The 21,423-nt window shown below is 41.7% G+C and overlaps 1 protein-coding gene across 4 annotated transcripts in view; it reads left to right on the forward strand.

Annotated features, from left to right (window-relative positions):
- ANTXR1 (ANTXR cell adhesion molecule 1) overlaps positions 1-21,423 on the forward strand; it is a 244,359-nt gene that overhangs the window by 51,490 nt on the left and 171,446 nt on the right. For all 4 annotated transcript variants that reach the window (XM_032652787.1, XM_032652788.1, XM_032652790.1 and 1 more), the window contains exons 4-8: positions 7,006-7,087; positions 7,649-7,682; positions 8,925-9,004; positions 11,565-11,633; positions 13,052-13,132. In XM_032652787.1, coding sequence (XP_032508678.1) covers positions 7,006-7,087; positions 7,649-7,682; positions 8,925-9,004; positions 11,565-11,633; positions 13,052-13,132 — 346 coding nt within the window. The remainder of the gene's footprint in view (positions 1-7,005; positions 7,088-7,648; positions 7,683-8,924; positions 9,005-11,564; positions 11,634-13,051; positions 13,133-21,423) is intronic.

Consider the following 21,423-nt stretch of genomic DNA (forward strand, 5'->3'; position numbering starts at 1 on the left):
CTGTGGACTGAAAATTTTTTCTGCAGAAAATGGATTAATGAACTTAAAAACACATTAATAGAAATTATTTAAACTGAAAGAGAAAGGGAAAAGATGGGGGGGGTGATGAACCAGATCCTATTATTTGTGGGGTAATATCAAGTGATCTAATATATGTGTAATTAGAATGCCACACACGGATTCGTTCCACACACGGATTCAAGAAGCTGAAAGAACCTCAAACAGGACAAATACAAAAATAATAATAATAACCTAAGCACATCACAGCTGAATTCTTGAAAACCAGAATAAGGTAGGAATCTTAAAAGCAGTCCAAGGGGGAGGGAAAAGACATATTACAGAGGAACAACAGTGAAAATCACTTACTTTTCACTGAAAAAAAAAACACATGCAATCCTGAAGACAGGATCAATCTCTTTAAAGAGATGAAAGGGAAGAAAAGTCGATTTTGAACTCTGTATCCAGTGAAAACATCCTTAAAATTGAAGGTGAAATTAAGACATTTCTAGAAAGAAAAAAGAGCTAAGAGAATCATCACCAGCAAATCTGCACTACAAAATAAATAAATAAAGGCTAAAAAAATTCTTTAAGCAGAGAAAAAAATGATACCAGGTGTAAACGAAAGCTACATAAAAAGGGAGGGTACCAGAAATGGTAACTATTTTCTTAATGTCATAAAAAGATGATTATTTAAGACAGAAACAATTAACACTGTATTTTGGAGTGAATTACGTATACATAAGTAGAATATGTGACAACAATAGCACAAAGGTTGAGAGGGAATTACATGGAAGTATAATAGTAAAGGGTTTTTCCATTATATGAGAAGAGGCAGAATATTAACTTTTGGTAGCCTGTCATAAAATAAGGATAACTCTCCATACAGCAACTGCTAAAATGAAATGAAAGGGAGGATATTACTATAGATCCTACAGATATTAAAAGAGAATAAAGGAATATTAAGAACAAAGTAATAGAAATAAAGTCGACAATGATAATGGAAATTAATCAATACCTGCGCATGTTACTGTATATAACTTATACCTCACTTTAAAAAAATATAGCAAAGAATCTTTGGTTCAACATTCATCCTGTTGTCATTAATCATATTGGCCTATTCTTTGGTAAAGATCACAAAGAGGACATGATTTCTATACATTATAAACAAATGATCAGAGTTGGTTGTGGGACTTAAGACTCCAAAGTAACAGCAAAAATGTCTTTAATTAATCTTTGCTATTCTGTTCTGTTTACTTCATGTTTTTTGTAGTCAACCCTGGAGCCCTGAGACATCTGGAAATATTGTGAGTGTAGCATAAGTGGTTAACAGTGATGTGTGTTTACTGTATAGTTGAGGCTCCGAAGCCAAAATCTCCAGGACATTTGAGAAAAGTCAGTTCCACAGAAGCTGTTTTACTAGGAGGCAAGTGGACAGTGCAGAGCTGATGTTGGGTTTTGGGCGGGGGGGGGGGGTGGAGGTTGTTTTTATAGATATTGCGCAACCCCGAGGAGGATTTTGCAGTAGGACCATCACTGAGATACTTGGGCTAAAAAGTTGTTAAAGTGCTTGTTGACGTGCTTATGTGCATTTATCCTTTAATGTTTTCATCAGCAAATATTAAGATGTCACAATACAACTGGAATCCCAGAAAGTAATCTTCAAGAAGTTTACAAAAATTCCGAGGGCAAGAGAAAGCCCTACAGACACTGTAACTGATTCTCCCTGCTCCCTACCCCTACCAACCAGCGTAGTGCTGGTTGCATGGTGTGTGCTCACTAAATAGTTGTGGAAATGAATGAATTTATGGATGGATGCATCCAAACTGGAGTCATTCATTCAACAACAAATCACTCTAGGTCCGTCATTAAGTGTTACAGGGCTTGCAAAAGGAACACAAGACATAGGGCCTGAAAGCCCTTAACTTCTAAGTAGGAACACTGGCAGAAACACGACACCACCAAGGAAAAGAGGCGACTCTTTAATAGCAGCCTGTCTTCATAGGACTCCCAGACGCTCTCATTTCCCAGGAAGATAATATTTCATTTGGTAGTAACCAAGTCCTCAGAGAGGAGAGCTTCTTATCGCCCCCTTTAAAAGATCTTTCTCCCAATTTTCTTTCATTTCTAAGAGAGCATTAAAAAAAATACTCTTTATTAATAGTCCTATTGTCCCAGAATTAAAATGGACCCACAATTTCCATGAAACCATCTGTTTTGTTTGCTTAAATGTTGTAGGAACGTAGAGAAGGGGCATGGAGTAGGGAGGTGGGGCCGTAAGTCATCTGACCTTTTACCAAGGAGGGTGGTATAACGGGAGTGTGACCACTGCTTGGGACTAGTGAGCTCATCATATCTTGCCAGACACAAAGCATCAAGGATAAGGACAGTTTCCAAAACAGCCTTTGCTTGTTCTGGTACCAAAAAATAGAAAGCTCAAGAAAATACTTGTAAAGGAAGGGAAATAGGCTTAGAGAAAACACCCCAGTTCCCAGACTTTTTTTGGCAGGGAAAAAATACAGAGAAGCCAGGGAACCTTTTCCACAGCCCCATTGTGCCTTTTTTTAGTCCTCTTTTTTTTTTAAAGTTTTAGTCTTAACACAATATTCCAATTTTAGTGTTACCAAAATGTCCTAAACCTCACTAGTCAATGACCTAGTCAAAGATAAGGGACTTCCTTGGTGGTCCAGTGGTTAAGAATCCGCCTTCCAATGCAGGGGATGCGGGTTCAATCCCTGGTCGAGGAACTAAGATCCCACATTCCGCAGGGCAACTGAGCCCGTGCACTCTAGAGCCCACGGGCCACAATGAAGATCCCGCATGCCGCAACTAAGACCCAAGGCAGGCAAATAAATAAATAAATAGATTTTTTACATGAACAAAGGTAAGACCACATTTACTTTTTTTGTTCACATTTACTTTTGATGCCCAATCTCCACCCCCCTAGTTGTCAGAAATTAGCCCCCAACCCCATAATGCCCCTCAGCTATACCGAAGGGTTTCAGGATGACACCTCTGTGTGCTCAGGAATAAACCTCAGTTTTCCTGTCCCAGCCTCACCCTCATGCCACCTTGTTTGCTGTTATCCTCATGAAACCGCCAACCTGCGGGGCAAAGTTGCCCTCTGCCAGGTGACTGCTAATGCCACCCTCCCCCTCCCTTTGGTGGCCTCAGTTGGGGACTCCGCCGTCATCTTTAACCCTCCTAATGCATAGATGTACGCTCTTTCTCATTACCAAATGATAGAGTTGAAATTAAACTATGGCTTTTAATGGAATTTATTAAAATTGGGGGGGAGGGGGTATGTAAAGAGGTACAACACAGAGAATGGTCTATAACCACATGGACCCAGACCTTCCCTACAGTCAATTACTACCAGGTCAGCTCCTGCCTGGCCACCGTCCACATGGCCAATGAAGCTTACTTCCTCCTCCCACCTCTTCAGCAAAGATTTGTTGAATGTCTATAATGTTCCAGGTACTATAACAGACACAGAAGATATAGTGGAGACCAAAACAGACATGGCCCAGCCCTGATGGAAAGTCTAGAACTGAAACAAATGAACAAACTAAAGTGAACAGATAATCACATAATCAAATATTATTAGTTATAAAATGTCCTAAGTGCCATAAAGCAACAATTGTGGGGTGCCATATGAAGTCTAACTGAGGGAGCTAATTTGAATTGGGGAAGTCAAATGAGGCTACTTTGAGCAATTGATATTTAGGTTGGGATTGAAGTCTGGGTAAGAATTAGCCCAGCGAAGAGCTGGGCAAAGAGCCTCCCCAGCCCCCAGGTAGCAGTGACTGCAGGTGTGAAGGATCTGCTGGAGAAAGGAGCTTAGGAAGACCAGTGCGACTCAGGTGAAGGCAGTGGGAGCAGAGCAGTGCAAGATAAGGCTGTCAAGGAGGCAGCGGATCCATCCCATGAAGGCACTTGAAGGTCATGGTGAGGACCTGAGGGGTTGTTTTGTTTGTTTGTTTTTTTGTTTGTTTGTTTGTTTGTTTGTTTTGCGGTTCGCCGGCCTCCCACTGTTGTGGCCTCTCCCGTTGCGGAGCGCAGGCTCCTGACGCGCAGGCTCAGCGGCCATGGCGCACGGGCCCAGCCTCTCCGCGGCATGTGGGATCTTCCCAGACCGGGGCACGAACCCGTGTCCCCTGCATCGGCAGGCGGACTCTCAACCACTGCGCCACCAGGGAAACCCAGGACCTGAGGTTTTATCCCAAGTGTAATCAATGGCTGTGAAGGGTTTTGAGCAGGGGAGTGAATGACATGTTTTGATCCATATTTTAAGAACACTGGCAGCCATGTGGAGATTGAATGCAGGAGGGGTGAGAAGGCAGTCAAAAGACAGCCAGTGACTTCCCCAATGGTCTAAGTAAGAAACGATGGTCGCCCAGACCATGAGGTTGGCAGAAGAGGTGAAGAAGTGTCAGTTTCAAGGTATGTTTAGAGCGCGACCGATGGAATCTAATGTTATATTACGTACGGGAGCAAGAGAGAGGAGAGTCAAGGTAGAGGGGGTCAAAGAAGGCTTCTGGTTTCTGATTAGGGCAGCTGGGCACGTGGTCTGATATCTGGGCGCTGATAAGACGAGCAGACAATAATCAGTACATTTCCCAAAGTCTGAGTTACTTGGCCTTAAATATTGCACCTAAGAAGCAGCAGCAGCCTGGGCCAGGGACAGGCTCAGGCTAAACCCTTTGCAGTTTGTCTTTTAAAACCTCCAACCTGGCAATCAAGTCTCACCCACGACCACCCCATTACATCAGTTTTAACAAAAGGTTAATTCTGCATCGGGCTTCCTCTTTAAGCAATTACCAGAATAAGCCAGTAATAAATTTTATACATTCCTTCATTCATTTATTCAAGAGAGAAACAGTTTAATATAATGACTGAGAGTAGGGCATCTGGGTTGAAATCCCACCTCTGCCACTTAGTAGTGGAGGGGCTTTGGGCAACTTTCTTAGCCTCTCTCTCTGTGACTCAACTGAGTTACAGTGTCCTTATCTGTGAAATAGAGATTAGTATCTACCTCAAAGAGCTATCATAAGGCATAAGTAAATTAATTACATGTATTTTTCAAACAGAGCTTGACACGGTATAAGTACTCAGGTAGTGTTAAAAATTGCCACTGCTGTTCATTAATTCAAGTTTTACTGAAAACTGCCCACTGTCTTATGCTGCTTGACAAAGTAGAAAGCCGGGCAGATTTTTTTTGAATCAGGTAGATTTGACCTCAAGCCTCTGCCCTCCTACTTAACTAATCTCTCTGAAGCCAAGTTTTCTTATCTATGATATGAGGGCAGTAATACCTACCTTGAGTGGTTACTGTGAGGATGAAATCAGAAATCTTTGTGCAGGGTCTTGTATATAATGGATGCTCAGTGAATGAGGTTCTTTCCCTGCTCAAAAGAAGTTTCCCCACTTAATTTATTTTTTTAAATTTTGTAATAGATCTTTATTGGAGTATAATTGCTTCACAATACTGCATTAGTTTCTGTTGTACAACAAAGTGAACCAGCCATATGCGTACATATATCCCCATATCCCCTCCTTCTTGAACCTCCCTTCCACCCTCCCTATCCCACCTCTGTAAGTCATCGCAAAGCACTGAGCTGATCTCCCTGTGCTATGCGGCTGCTTCCCACTAGCTAACCGTTTTACATTCGGTAGTGTATATATGTCGATGCTACTCTCACTTCGCCCCAGCTTCCCCCTCCCCCCGCCCCCGCTGTGTCTGGTCTTTGTTGTGGCATGCAGGACCTTCATTGAGGCATGAGGAATTCTCTCTAGTTGTGGCTTACAGGTTTTCTCTCTCTAGTTGTGGCACGTGGGCTCCAGAGCGTGTGGGCTCCGTAGTTTGCGGCACGTGGGCTCTCTAGTTGAGGTGCATGAGCTCAGTAGTTGTGGCACGAGAGATTATTTGCCTTGAGGCATGTGGGATCTTAGTTCCCTGACCAGGGATCGAACCTGCGTCCCCTGCATTGGAAGGCGGATTCTTTTACCACTGGACCACCAGGGAAGTCCCTAGGGTGTTGCACCTTTTATTGACTTTCTATTGCCATGCAATTTCACAACTCTGTAGGCCTAGAAGATAACATGTAGAAAATTGATAGTAGTTCCCACTTAATTTAAATTGTGCATCTCCACCCTTGGCCCCTAAAGAAACCCCAGAGTGAGGAGGGTAATTTCAAACACTTTATGGGCTTATTCATGAATGAAGTTCATATTCTTTTTCAGAAACTACACTTTCTTGCCCTTTTCAGCACAGTATGAAGCTATTTAATTGACGGGAACAGGAACGTAGACGTTTTACATCTCTGAGGGAATGGTCCACAAAGATTCTAATTGGTCCCCGAACCTTCACGTTTCCCACTGCTATCGGACCCTTTCCCAATACCATAACCCACTTCCTCTTCCTGCCCCACTACCACCTTGAGCAATCAAAGTAAGAAAACATGGGCACCAGCCCACAGAAAACACTCTTGGTCGTCCTAGAAAGCATAGATTGCCTGGGTCTTTATTTTCAAAGCTGACTACGTGGTTTTCTCTGGCACAGCTCTTCTGATGGCAGCTTGCTCCAGACGCCTGCCCTTCCTGCCTGTGGTCCTTGTGGTGGCCTTGCCCCGGGTTCTTAGTACCCACCTTTTTCTGGCTCACATGAGCCCTTTGCATCTTGATATAAAGTTGCCTAAGAAGACAAGTCTTAAGACTCATTTCCAATGTAGAATGAAAACTTTGTCCGGTTCAGGGAATGGAAATTTTTCATCTGCACCTGGAGATTCCTGAAGTGTCCTTTCTCTCAATCCTTGAAATCTCAATTATTCTACACTGTGGCTGACCCTAAATGGATAATTTACTAGAAAGACTTTCCTGCTATAGGGTTTTGGGGGACTGTTTGGGCAATATAGACTATCCACAAAGATAAGAAGACTAAAGCATGTGACTTCAACAGCAAAATAAAAAATGCTCTAATAAGACTAACAGGGTGTCTTTGGATTTCAGGGAACAGATCCGTCAAGGCCTAGAAGAACTCCAGAAGGTTCTGCCAGGAGGAGACACTTACATGCATGAAGGATTTGAAAGGGTAATTTTAAAAGAGTTTTAAACTCCCAAAGAAGATTGTGATGTGGAAACATCAACACAGGGATGGCTGATGAGATGAGACACACATATTAAAGGAACTGAATAACACCCAATGGCAAGAGTGAAAACAGTTTTCCATAAGTGTGTACACGATAACTCCATCCAAAAGAGCCGAATAAATGAAATTCCTTCCTCCTTCCCTGACACTGATGAAGGGTCTCTTAGCTAATGCTTGGCCAGAACTCATGAATCATGCCACACACAAGTCCTCTCTATTCCCAAGGTAACCTTTTCTATATATTTCTTCAGAGGTTGAGACAGAATTGCAATGACTTCAGGCTTAAGCAAAGCCAAGTCCCAGTCTATGAGAGGAAAGATATTGGTCCAGGGTAACTTCAGAAAACATCATCCATTGATATTTGAATGAAACCCAGGTGAATTACATAAAGAATCAAGACTGACCCAAGACTGCGGATCCAACACCAGAGATCACTGCCTGCTATGGCATTTGTAGTAGCAAACGGTGGCTATATGTCTAATGGCTCTTTCATATGTTTTTCAGGCCAGTGAGCAGATTTATTATGAAAACAGTCAAGGTAAGAGTATATTCCTAATTACCATTATGAATTTTTAAACTTTTTTCTGTGTTTCCTTCTGAAAAAGTGCCTCAGTAATTTCATGTTTGAAAAGACACACCTTAAACACAGACTTCATCACAGAGAAGGAATGCGTAGAAAGATGGCATGAATGAGGTCAAATTCTACTGTCCTGATGATTCCCCCCCAAAAAAAGTTATTTAAAAGTAATTAAGATCTCATGGGCTACAGTCTGTAATGCTCATGAACAGTTTTGCATGTTGAATTCATTAAGTTAATACATACTTGGAGGGGTTAGTAAAGTCTTAGATTTTTATGTCAAATTTCATTTTCTTGTCCTTCTCTGAGCTCCAAGCCTCTTCATTGCTGTGACGATTTTAGGTTAAGATACCAGTTTGGCTTAAACTTTCCTTCATTTAAGTGGAAAAAAAGGAATAAAATGTACTTAATGGCATGCTTAGCACAGAGAAATAGTATTTATTATTATTATAATTTTAGCTATTATTACTACCCTGTCTTTCATGGGTAGCTTTTCTTTATCTGAAGCAAATTTCTTCAAAGACATTCAGTATTAGAGTGGGGATTTTTCTCCCAGGCCTGTAGAGGTGTCCACATCCTCTTTCGCTCTAAACTGCAACAAATAGGTCAGACCCAATATCAACAGCAACACTTGTTATTATAAAGACGCCATCATCAATGTTACTGGAAGTTTCAAAATCACTGAAAGAATTCTAGTAGATTTTGCCAACTGCAAAACTAATACTTCCAGTAATACTTCCAGTCAGCTTATAAATCATGATGACTGTTACTCTTTGCCAAACTCTTCAACAGATGTTGCATATGTGGTCAAGGACAGCATGTGAGAAGGACCCCTGAAAGGCTCAGGTGGTCGAGTTTGCCCTCGGGCCTTGGCGAGAGTCATGTGGACTGTTCCTAGGAAATAGTCATGTTTGATTCACTGTAGCTACTCCCAGCTATCAGTCCAGCAACCATTTCTCCAGGTTTGGCCTTTTTTTTTTAAGATAAGACTTGGAAACCCAGAAACAAAACATATTCCCCCTTAGAGTCTGTCCCACATTCTTCTTCGTGACAGAGCTTCTTCCAGTCCCCAAAGAAAAGTTGCTGTTTCTCACAATACTGACCTTGGGTGGGGGAGCCGCGAAGAGACAGACTCCCAGGGCCGAGAGGGGGTTTCCCTTGGTGCAGCGGGATGAACTGAGTGGGTCTGTGTTGTTTGAGCAGGATACAGGACAGCCAGCGTCATCATCGCTCTGACTGATGGGGAACTGCATGAGGACCTCTTCTTCTATTCAGAGAGGGAGGTAAGCGACGGCCCGGGCCTATGTCTGACATGGAAATGGCGCTTCTTCCTTCTGAAATGGGCTGCAGTCTTTCCACTCGGGCAAAATGTTAAGTGTTCTTTGTAAAGTTCCTGGATAAAATAGTGTCCCATATGTGAAAGATAATAACAATAACTCATTTTTAAAGTGAATCTTCATGTCTCACACGTGGTAGGTATTTTTCCCTTTTCCATGGATTTGCATATTACTCTGTGTTTTAAGGGACAAAATATATCTGCCATGCCTTTCTCGAAAGCAGTGTTGAAATACCATATATAACTTTTCAACAAATCCATTGGTACTATTTTTCCTTCATTTCTACTAAAACCAGGAGGGAAAAGAATTACTTGAAATATGCGAAAGCCAATTTTGTCAAAATGTATTAATCACTGAAATTCTTCCTCTAAGAACCAAAGCTGAACGTTAATTGTAAATTAATGTAATTGTAAAAAAAAGTAAATTGTAATCTCTCCTTCAGTATTTCTTTTTTCCTTTTTTTTATGCCCTTATAAAGCACTCCTTAAAGCAAGTGAAGGAATCCTCTCTAATTGAAGCTTTCAGTTTATAAAGAGATTCAGAAAAAGAGGTTTATCTAAGAGTTGAAAAGTGATGTTTATATTTAGGAAATTCTTTTCTTTCAAATTTCACATTTGAGCTATATGTATATGTGGCCCCAGGAAACCAGTTCACCATAGGAATGTACTGAAGCCTCATTAGTGACAAAGGCTCATTCAGGCCAAGTTAGAAAGAAACACAATGAGGAAAAAGACAGGCAGTGATGGAGGGAGATGCCAGCCTCTGGAGGAGGAATCAGTCAGAGAATTACACTTATCTCAAGGTCTTGACTACTATTTCATTTAAGTTCAGCTTCCTCCTCAAGCAAGAAATTGATATGCATTCATTCGTTCATTCATTCGTTCAGTGCTAACTGAGAGCTTGGCCTGTACGGGTGCTTTGCTAGACACTAGAAACACACTGGTGAGTAAGACACAGTTGCTGCCTTTATGGGCTTTACTGTGTGATACTGTTCAGCTTTTTGAAGCCTCTGTTGGCAAAGGGCATGGGGAAATTAAGTGGATAAACGCATTACTGACCCCCTACCCTAATGTGTACAAAATTCACAAGGAGGAAACCCACAAGTAAATGACAGAGGCTCCCTGAGCATCTAGGAAATAATATATTTCTGTGCTCTACAGTTGAAACTGTAGGGAATGCAAAAAGGCTTATTTGGATGCTAAACAACCATCAACTAAAGTAAAAACCCTAATAAGGAAATAACTGAATATAAAATAAACGATAGGTGTCAGAGGTTTAAAGTAGAGGTTAGTAGAAAAGAATTTTAGGTATGGCACACACAAACTTGGAAAAATATTTGCAGTGCCAATGCCAATAGGATGAAGGTGTCTGAAAAAGAAAGATAAAGCTCAAGATATATAAAGAAAATGAGCCTTTCCATTTTTGATGATTCTGTATGAAGCCCAACTAGAGGAGAAAAGCCATAGAAGTCGTTGCAGAGAAGGCTGGGGCTAGACTGTACCTAAAAGTTTATTTTATCCTGAAAGCAGCAAGAAATATTTCTAACATGAAGGAAAAACGATGTATGTTTCTGCCCCTTCTACAATTCAGTGTTAGTCACAAGTGGGTTTGAGTACTAAGAGAGGGGAAAATGGGACGCGATTCAAATCACTATGCACATATTGAGCACCTACTGTATGTTTACTATCAATGATTTATTAAGTTTCTACTGTATATACCAAGGACTTCCAATTTTTGTTTTCTCTTCTGAAACGAAGAACCTGGAAGAGCCTGTAATAAATCAGATGTTAAAATCAAGCCAAAATCTGGATATTATTCATTAGGTTGCCCTCTCAATACTTACTTGTAGATAAAGTCGTGGCTTCACCCACTCAAATATGGACCTTAAATCCCATACCATTGACCCAGTGTCTTCTTTGGGAATAAAAAAGGCCATATTCATGAAGGTGCTGACATAGATGAGTATCTGCATTGTTCTACGCCTCATGTGAGGAGCTCTGCATTTATTTTATCATTTAATCTCCAAAGTACTTTACAGAGAAAAGCCAAGTGTCAAACCCAGGTATGCTGGATTCCAAAGGTCACATCCTTTCCGATAGAGCACGCTGCCATTACAAAGGAAGAACGTATGTCAATAAAAATCCATCAGAGGAATAGAAAAGATAATCATTTCCCCAGAATATTTAATATGATGTATCTTAGCCTACGGTATCCTTTTCCTCCCCTCGTCATTCAAAGCTTCTCATCAAGACTCTACTTCTGTGGATCTTCCTCAACACTTCCCATTAGACTAATCACTCCCCTCACATCCACCATATTGCATTAGAATGTGATGTTCACTGGAGAATTGGCTCTTTGGGGACAGGGATTGCCCTCTCCCTTGTGGTACCTGGCATATAGTAGGTGCTCAGTAAATACCTGATCACTGCAGTTAGGCTGGGTGGTCCAAAAGGAGTACATTTGCCACTGCTTCTCTCTCTAAATGTCTTTTCTTTCATTGGCCCAGGCTAACAGATCCCGAGATCTTGGTGCAATCGTTTACTGTGTGGGTGTGAAGGATTTCAATGAAACACAGGTATGAGCATGGATTTCCTCAGGTATGGGAGCATACTCAGCTTGTGAATGATAGAAAACATGCAGTCGGTGCAGAGGGTGCATCAGCAGGATAAATACCCATTAGATGGATGATTTTTCCAGAAATGCTAAGCAGGGAGGGAATTATTGGATGTGTGAGGGATGTGAACTTATTTGCTAATGTGCTTGAGGGTCTTCAATGCAGACCATCCAGGCAGCATCTTATTTTGGTTGACTTTCTTAGTACATGTTAAATTGCCACGAAGTCAAAATAGATCGAAATTAACTTGGAAAACTTGTTGGTTTGTTTTTTTTAATTTAATTTGATAAATCTGATTTTCTTATTTAAATGGCAAACATCCCTTTTTTCTCATTAAAGGTTCAATGCATTTCAATACGCCCCAAAATGGAAATAATTGGCCAGTGGGCAAAAAAAGTATGTCCAAGTGTTCACAATAAGCAAATTGTAAAAATGTGTTAGCAACCTAAATAGATGTTCTTCAATGTACTTCATAGTTTCTTTTTGTTCTAATAACATTGACAAAGTTCAGGATATGTTGTTAAATGAATAAAATAGGGTTACAAAACAGCATGGGAATAGTATGAGTGTACTTTTTAAAATAAAATGTGTGTATTTGTATAGGAAAAGTCTGAAAAACTATATCAAATTAACAGTAATAGAAAGATGATGGATGGATGGATGGACAGATGAATTATTAATAACTTTTTTCTTTTTATTTGAACACTCCTGGTTTTTTGAAATTTCCCAATGATTGTGTATTACTTTTACAATCAGTAAAAATCCTGGCACTGACTGACTGTGGCAATCACAGCACTAGACAGAGTTTGGGAGTAGAAAATCTCCACAGATCAGTTTCTCCTTTCTCCAGTCCTCTGCTCCATAAAGCAACCAAACCAGTCGCAAGGGTCCTTTCCTCAATGAGCAGTTTGGGTGAAAGATAAGGGTCCCCATTCATTGGGCTCGCCCAACACCAAAGCTTGAATTTATTTTTAAAGTTGCTTTGAAAGGAAACTTGAGTCTGTTTGATTCGAATATAGTTGCCAACAGAAATGTGGTTGAATGGGAGAAAAAGAAGCCAATGGCCTGCCCCCAAATCCATAAATACATCAACCCAGGCCAAATGTTCATCTAGCTGGGCAATCTTACCGCTGGTCCCAAGGAGACAAGTATTAAAACAAATGTAAAAGCTGGAACCGACCCTCCGGACCCGCTCCAGAGTAAGTCCCCTGGTAATCTCATTATGACTGAGGACTTCTCAGTGAGGTCCCTGAGCCCAGGCAAGCCCTCAAGTTCCTGTGGGTTTTAAAAGGAGATGGAGGCCCCTGGACCCAGTGGCTTTCCTCAGTTCTCCACGTGCAAGCCTGACACATCTCCTTGTGTGTTTGCTGTGTCCTCAGCTGGCCCGGATCGCAGACAGTAAGGATCACGTGTTTCCGGTAAATGATGGCTTCCAGGCCCTGCAAGGCATCATCCACTCAGTGAGTAGAGCACTTCCCCTGAGAATGGATACCCGGGCACTTTCTGCCCCCTGACCTGCTGTAGATACCCCAGTTCCATCTCACTAAGGCTGGTGTTCTTCTACATTTCTTTGTATATCTTTATATCTGTCGTGTTCCACGTCTCCATCCTGCCGTTCACACATGTTTCTTTTCTCATTCTCCTGTGCCAATTCTTTACCCTACAATAGAAAATTAAAAATGGAAAGGAAACTTGCTCTGGCAGCGAGCCAAACTTCAGGCCGTTCTCATACTGGAAGGACTGCAGCTGATGCTGTACACTTGACTGACCTCAGCTTTCCCAACCGTGACTGAACGCAAGCTGCTTTCTGAACATCGCAAGCTCAGCCTAGATCCCTTGGCCGTAGAGGCACTTTCGACCGGTGGTTTTCTATCTTGGCTGCCCATTGATGATTATCTGAACAGGGTTTTTTAAGATCTTCCCTGGTGATTTTAATGGAACCACTGCTTTAGATCTATAATCCCCAAATATGAAGGTTTCTTTTTTTTTATATTAAACTTTTATTCATTTCATGGATGGAACTTACCTGGAGTCACAACATAGATTCTTTTTTTTTTTTCTTTTTTTTGTGGCCCATTTGTTTTTTGGTTTTTTGGTGTTTTTTTTTTTTAATAGTTGATTTACAATGTTGTGTTAGTTTCAGGTGTACAGCAGAGTGATTCAGTTACACACATACATGGACACACACACACACACACACACACACACACATATATTCTTTTGCAGATTCTCAGATTCTTTTCCCTTGTAGGTTATTATAAGGTATTGAGTATAGTTCCCTGTGCTATACAGTAGGTCCTTGTTGGTTATCTATTTTATATATAGTAGTGTGTATATGTTAATCCCAAACTCCTAATTTATACCTCCCCCTCACCTTTCCCCTTTGGTAACCAGAAGTTTGTTTTCTATGTCTGTGGGTCTATTTCTGTTTTGTAAATAAGTTCATTTATATCATTTTTTTAGATTCCACATTTAAGCGGTATCAGATGATATTTGTCTTTGTCTGGCTTACTTCGCTTAGTATGATCATCTCTAGGTCCATCCATGTTGCTGCAGATGGCATTTTTTTCATTCTTTTTCATGGCTGAATGATATTTCACCCTCACTGTAAAATATGAGGGATTCAACGTTCCCCAGAGTTTGCACCGTCACCAGCCCTCTTTTTCATCCCATCCTGGTTTTTTATCATCCCCTTCCTATCAGTGAACAGGACCTGGCTTCCTGGGCCTCTCTTTTCTACCATCCATCCCCAGGCTAGGCCCTTGGTCCAGCTGGGATATTGGAGGATGCGAGTCTTTGAAGCCTCAGCCAGAAGGCCTGTGTATGTGCTGCTCCTGTAATAAAGTCCAGGATTGCTGAAGCCTCCATCTTTAGGTTTGCGGACCAGGCAGACAGACAGTGGTTTCTCCAGTTGGAGCTCACGAGGCTTCAGACTTGGGGTCCAGGATGCAGATTCAGAGCTCAGAGGATCACTGTCCTCTTAAGATGTCAGTGGGGTCTTAAGCCAGGTTTACCCATCAGGAGCTTGGGGTCTGCCCAGCTCCTGCAGACTGACCTAGGAAACCTCCAACCTGGATGTGCCTCGTGCTCCCTCCCCCTCCCTCCAAGGTTTGCTTAGAACCCCAGCAGAGTGGAAAGCAGAGTAAGAAGTAGGAACTTTGGAGCTGGTCAGCCCAGAGTTGAAAGGCTGACCCAACAGCTTACCATTTATAGATCCTTAGATGAGGTATTTCGCTTAGTTCCATATTTGTATAAGGGATTAATGATAAGACACATGTCGTAGGCTTGTCTGAGGATTACAAGAGCTAACACTAGTGAAAATACCTAACGTTTTTCCAGGCACATAATCAGTCCTCAAGACGTATGAATCATTTCCTCTTCCACGTCCCTGCACCATTATATGAGAAACCTTGGTGTCAGCTTCCCTCCTCACCCTCTAAATTTTCTTGCATAAAAATCACCTGGGGAATCTTGTTTGCAATACCCATTCCCAGGCCCTATCCCCGGGAGCTTCTATCACAGTCAGTATGTGATGGAGCCTATGAAACCGCATCTTTTAAATCTGCACGTTTTAATCAGTGCCCCAGGTGTTGTACTTTCACAATATTGATAGATGGTGACCTTACGTTTTCAGAACTGTGAAAAATAATTCCACCCCAAGTTGGGAGATCCTATCCTCAATATGTCCACGTGACAGTCATCTTCTTTAAGATGTGTTTGCAAGGCACAGAAACACACTGAAACCATCTTAACCAGAAAGTGCAAATTATTGAAAGGATAGAGAAGTTATCAGTGCCAATTATGGATCCTCAGGTGAGGGACCCCTACTGTAAATAAGTTCTGGGGTCAGTGTGGTATACTTGACAGTATAAGTGACAAGAAATGTAATAACCAGGGAAAACAACACCCAAATAGTGATTTAGATGGACAGTTAACAGCAGGATTTGGGCCTGATCATGAATCCTGTGGCAGCTCAGAGGCGGACTGTTCTGGACTGGAGCCTTCATGAGAAACTGGGGTAGAGGATGGGTGATGGGTAGCACCAGAGAAGACACGGCATGACCTCAGCCCAAAGACTGGAAAAGAGCAAGCATATTTTTAAGACAATAATTATACCTATCTGTCTAGTGGGAGAGTTTGGATAAAGGAGTCAGGAGTAATGGGAAATAAGCCGAGACATTGGGTTAGAAGCAGATTGATGGGAGCCTTGAAGGAACTCTGACTCCAAATTAGTGTAATCACTGAAACATTTTGAACGGCTAACAAGTAACATTTAAGAAGAGAATCTGATGGCAGTGTCCCTATATAGAGAAAGGAGACTGGGGAGGCCCAGAGGCAGGAACACAGGCATGAGGCTACTGCAGAAGTCCTTTCTTCAGATGGCTGGGTTTGAACAGGGACAACTCTTACCTGTTCAAAGGTTCTTATGAGCCATGTGCCACATCATTCAACAGTTGGTTCCTACCCAAATAATTTGAGTATTTTTTAATCTGCATAAATTGTTGTTGTCCTTGAATATTTCAACCTTAGCAACTCACCCAAGCTCAACGTGAACCCAGATGTTTGTAAAACTCTCCCTACCCCCAGTGGAAATCACCCCAAAGATGTTTAAGAAATTTTAGTGAAACAGTCTTCCAAAAGGGGGAAAAATAATAATTTGAGACTCCAAACTTTTAGCCGAATGATAGCATTCTTGTGAGCTTTTATCTGGGATTTAAGCTAGTGGTTTCCGTCCTTCCAATACTTGAAACCCACGTTTATTGCAGTTGTTAATTCATTTGCCTGGACAGAAAAACAGGGACAAGCACGGCACGACTCGTCTTTCTCAGCTCAGACAGAAATAATTATGGCCTGAAAGTTGGTTAACTAATTTTAAGAAGTAGGTTCATTTCTCCTTCTGGATACTGAAAAGAAAGCTCTTGTTTCCTCCCCCCTCCCTGCCACCCCCGCCATCTAAAGCAGCTCTCCAGCTTTTTCCCATGGACGTTGTTTTGTGGCTGCTTATTTTCTCATAATAAAGTAGGACTGGGCTTAATTATCCAAAATAGGAGTGCAGAGCAGCTTTCAAGAGCTCAAATAGTTCATGAAGTTTTAGACCCATGGTGACCCCCCTTTATTATTGAGGTGTAGTTGATCTGCAGTACGTTTCAGCTGTACAGCATAATGATTCAATATTTTTGTAGATTATACTCCATTTAAGGTTATAAATTATTTGCTATATTTCCTGTGCTGTACAATATATCCTTGTAGCTTATTTATTTTTTACACGGTAGTTGTACCTCTTAATAGTGACCTTATTTTTAAATCCCCAATCAAGATGCAGGGGCTAATATTATTCATTCCTCTAATACTCATTGAAAGCGTTTTATGGTAGACTGTGACCATTTGGTTATAAGTAAGCAGGTAGACACCCTATCCTGGTGGAGCTTATAGTCTGGTGGGAGGGACACGTATAAACAAGTCAATAAATAAATATGTATAATTATGTGACACGTGGTATATAAGAAGTAACATATGACTGAGATTAAGAGTAAAGTGGTTGGAAAAGAACTCAGGCTCCTGTGCAGAGATAAGCTGAAGGTGAAATAGAGTTGTTCATCGAAAGAGCATGGATACAACATTCTTGTCAGACCAGAACCCTAAGATGGTATATAACAGAATGAAAGAAGAGTAGGGCTTGGGTGGAAAATGACAGAAAATGAAGGAAGCAGTAAGCAATGGCTAAATCATGAGGGGCCTTGAAAACTATGGCTATTTTACTGTAAGGGCAGTGAGCAAACATAGCCACATACAAAGTCTGACAATGGAACAATCATGCTTGCAATCAGGACTCTCAGGGAATCTAGAGATCATGGCGCTTTATCCAGCTCCCCTTTGGATAATGAATAAATAAACACTCGGGACAAGTAGTCATGAGGCCTGTGAAGAAGAAGAAACATTACTATGATTTACTGAGCATCTTCTTTTTACCAGCTCCTCTGTTAAGCATTTCCACAACCACTCTCTGAAGAGGGCCTTATTATCCCCATTTTACAGGTGAGGAAACTGAGGTGCAGGTAGTTAGATAAACTGCCCCAAGTCTGCCCACTCATAATGGTGGAGGAGGGAAGTCTGGGTCCAGAGAGCCTGCTGTTTCCACAATACTGGGCTGTAAATGTCTGAGGAAGTGGAAAATCACCATTGGATTATCAGAAGCTGATTATTCAAGGCATGGATACATCAAGTCCCCAGATTCTCTGCTTCCTCAATCTGATTCCTATGTTTTGGTCTTTTTACTGTTCCTCAATCCTCTCTACTTTAAGGAGGAAGTACTTAGGTTTCAGATTTGCATAACATGTTATTTTTCAAAGTGCCTTCACTTGTTTTCCATTTTAACCTCCCATCAGTGGGACATAGGATAAAGGCAGAAAGAAATCAATGCCTGTAGATAACTTATTTGGGGGCCAAACATTGTTCCTTTTTCCCATTTAATATTATCCTAGTTAAAAATCACAACAGCCCTAGGAGGGAAATATTCCCATTTTACAGATGAAGAAACTGAGGCTCAGATACCCTGCACAAGAGCAAACAGCTCTAATGGGGAGATCAGGGTTGGAACCCAGTTCCATGACTCCAGAGCCGAGGCTTTCTCCCACCTCTATTTCCTTAGGAAGGTAAAAATAAGAAAAGTCATCATTTAGTGAATTCTTAGGTGCTAGACCCTATGAAAATCACTTTACATAGTCATCTCATCAAATTCTCACCACCACCATTTAATGTAGATATTATTACTCCTTCTAGAGAAGCACATACTCTAAGGACAGAGAGATTAGCTAACTTGGCCAAGACTACACAGCAGTGGGCAGTGATCCAGAATAGACTCAGCTCTGTCTCTAAGGTCCATGACAAGGTGACCATAGTGCTCTAGTGAATGATGTGGGTAGGCCAGGAAGCAGCTCCATTTCAGAGAAGGGGACCCTGAAGACCCAAAACGTGAAATGACTTGACACAGTTCACACAGTTATAGCAAAGGCAAGACCAGAACCCAGGTGGGTTCTCTGATCTGAGTGCACCATGGGTGGTGGGCAGGAGAGCTCTTTGCCGTGTACTGTTGGGTGGAGAGTGCCTCTGAAAAATCTCAGTTTCTGCTCAATGGATGAAATTCCATCATCATGAGAAGCTGGCAACTTGACACAGGCTGAAAGGAACGTCTTCCCTTCCACACTCACTCAGGACTCTACCTCGGAGGACAGAATTCCTTCTTGTTTTTGCAGAATTTGGTTGATAAAATAAGACAAAATTTGGATGGTTGGAAGATTGGAGCCCTTTAAGCCAGTAAAACTGTAAAGGAAGAAACTATTCCTTTGCCTTTCCTTATTGTGGCTTCCTCGGGGGATTTCCATTGACCACAACTGGTGAGTGTAGCGCCAGCCCTCAAGTGAAAATATGAAGCAAAGGTCCAGTGAGGCTCCTGGATCTTTGTTTGCCTTTTCAAAAGTGCTGCAGGCAGTGAAATGGGAACCTACGTGAAAGCTGGGTTTGGATAACACTGAAATGGGTCTGCAGCTTTGAATCCCAACACTAGGCCTGGTTACCATGATGCCAACTCCTCCCAGCTGTCCCCACTTCTTGTGCAATCCAGGGCGGTACCTGGAACCAGGCACACTGTCTCTGAGAAGGAGAACCCAGTCGCTGGCACCAAGCCATCTCCATCTAGGAGCATTTCCCTACAATAAATATTTAAGCCTGCGTAGGGCTTCCTATTAATGCGAGGGTGAGTCAGCGCCTAGAGCTTTCTACATGTTTGATCAACAATAAACAAGTATTGGGCAAACATGACTATATTTGCAAGGATTTCTTGCAAGTTTTGGCACAAACATCCTGTTATCAAGGAAGCTTTAAAATTACTGAAACTGAAGAATGAATCTATTCCATGGTGTATATATATTTATTTTATTTATGAAAACCATGTCCTGTGCTGATTTCTCCCTTCCACTCATGGGAAGGTGAATCATGGGAAGGTGAAAGAAATGGAGCCCCTGATCCAGCCCTGGTGAAGCTTTGACAAAAGGCAAAGCCCATCTTCCTTGCTTCCCTCCCATCTACTCTTCCAAGACCCCACGAGGAGCTGCTAAGGGTTTTCCTCAAATCAAAATCTGAATCACATTCCTATAGTCCTGGAAAGTACCTGACTTTACTGAACCAACTCTCTTTCCAGGGCTAGCAGAGGGGAAGGCCCGTTTCAGCAACAGCCCTTCTCTTAATCGGCCTTATTTGTGGTTGGAAGAAACCATCCTTATTTGTGATCGGAAGAAACCACTCTCTCCTCCTTTGTCCCATCTGAATGCCTTCTCGAGTTCTGTCTCAACTTCAAGGCTATGCTCCTGTCCTGTCTTCTCTGAGGAGCCTGCCCTGGTCTCTCCTACACCTCGAACTCTCCCTGCCTTGAACTCCAGTGGCACTAATTGTTGGCATCACTTGTTTGGCATGTGCCTTTCCTCCCGGTCAGATGATGACTTGTGCAGTCACAGAGACCGCCCCCTTTGTCGTATTCCCCGTGGTGTCCAGTGCATTTATATGCCGGGCTGTGCGTATGTGTTCATTGTAAAGCAGGGCAGAGGACTGCAGAGTGTTCGGACCTGCACTGCACCACAAGTGGGCAGTTTTGTGGCTCCGTTTCTTGTAAAATCCCGTTAGTCCTTCCCCCACCCTCTTTTCCAGGACCATATCTATAAAAGATGGCATTTTGTGCCCCATTCACATTAGCAGGCCTGGAAACATAAATAGAATCAATTGTAGTTTCTGTAGTGGGCAGAAAATCTTTTTAAAAAATCGTTTGCCTCAGCAGTCTTTAATTAGACTCAGACTTTGCAGGCATTCGGGCCAGGCATTTCAACTAAGCTATTTTTTCTCTTTGGCTTATGAAATAGTCCAAATGTAATCTTAAAAATCCCATTGCTTGAATAGGCTACAAAGATTGCAGAGGGGCATGTTCAGTTAATCCTCAGGTCACCCCACACCCCTCCAGCTCCTTCTCCTATATCTAGGAATCTGTTAAGACTCATTGTAAAAGCAATAGCTCCTCCAGCTCCTTCTCCTATATCTAGGAATCTGTTAAGACTCATTGTAAAAGCAATAGCAGAATTTAGAACAAAACCCAGTGAAACGCTGCAGGGTTTAGCTCCCAAGGAGGGCCACTGACTTTGCCAGTATTCAGCAGATCAGCAAGCTTCTCTTACTAAATAAACCACGTCTCGGAATTCACAGTTATCTGAGCTTTCCTTCTGAAAACAGGAGAGGAAAGTGGTTTCACAGAATAAAAATGAATTTCCTCGGTTTCAGAACCTTGTTTGTCCTGTGCTTCTTCACACCAGACTCTCGTTGAGTGTGAAACTAACTGAGAGAAGAGTAGCATTTATTTAAGTGAGCTGGGTGCCCCCCTCCAGACAAAAATTCTTGTATGTTTTGAGGATGGGCTTTATTATCTAAAATTCAGTAACTTCTTAAGAATGTCTTTCTTGTATGTTGGAATATTTATTTGGCATAATGTACGACTGTAACATAAAATCATATATGAATCCCAGAAAGATGTGTGTGTGATAGTAAATTTTTATTTTAAATTCAGATTCTGTAGAACTGGACGTGAATCTAGGATAATGTCCATAGTTAATAATAGATGTGTCTATTGATTTTAAGTGCAGAGTGCATTTTACTTAGGAAAGGTGACTATCTTTTTTTTTTTTCAAAATTTTATTAGAGATCAAATAGTTTC

This window comes from Phocoena sinus, chromosome 13 (genome assembly GCF_008692025.1).
Source record: "Phocoena sinus isolate mPhoSin1 chromosome 13, mPhoSin1.pri, whole genome shotgun sequence".
NCBI classification, from domain to species: Eukaryota; Metazoa; Chordata; class Mammalia; order Artiodactyla; family Phocoenidae; genus Phocoena; species Phocoena sinus.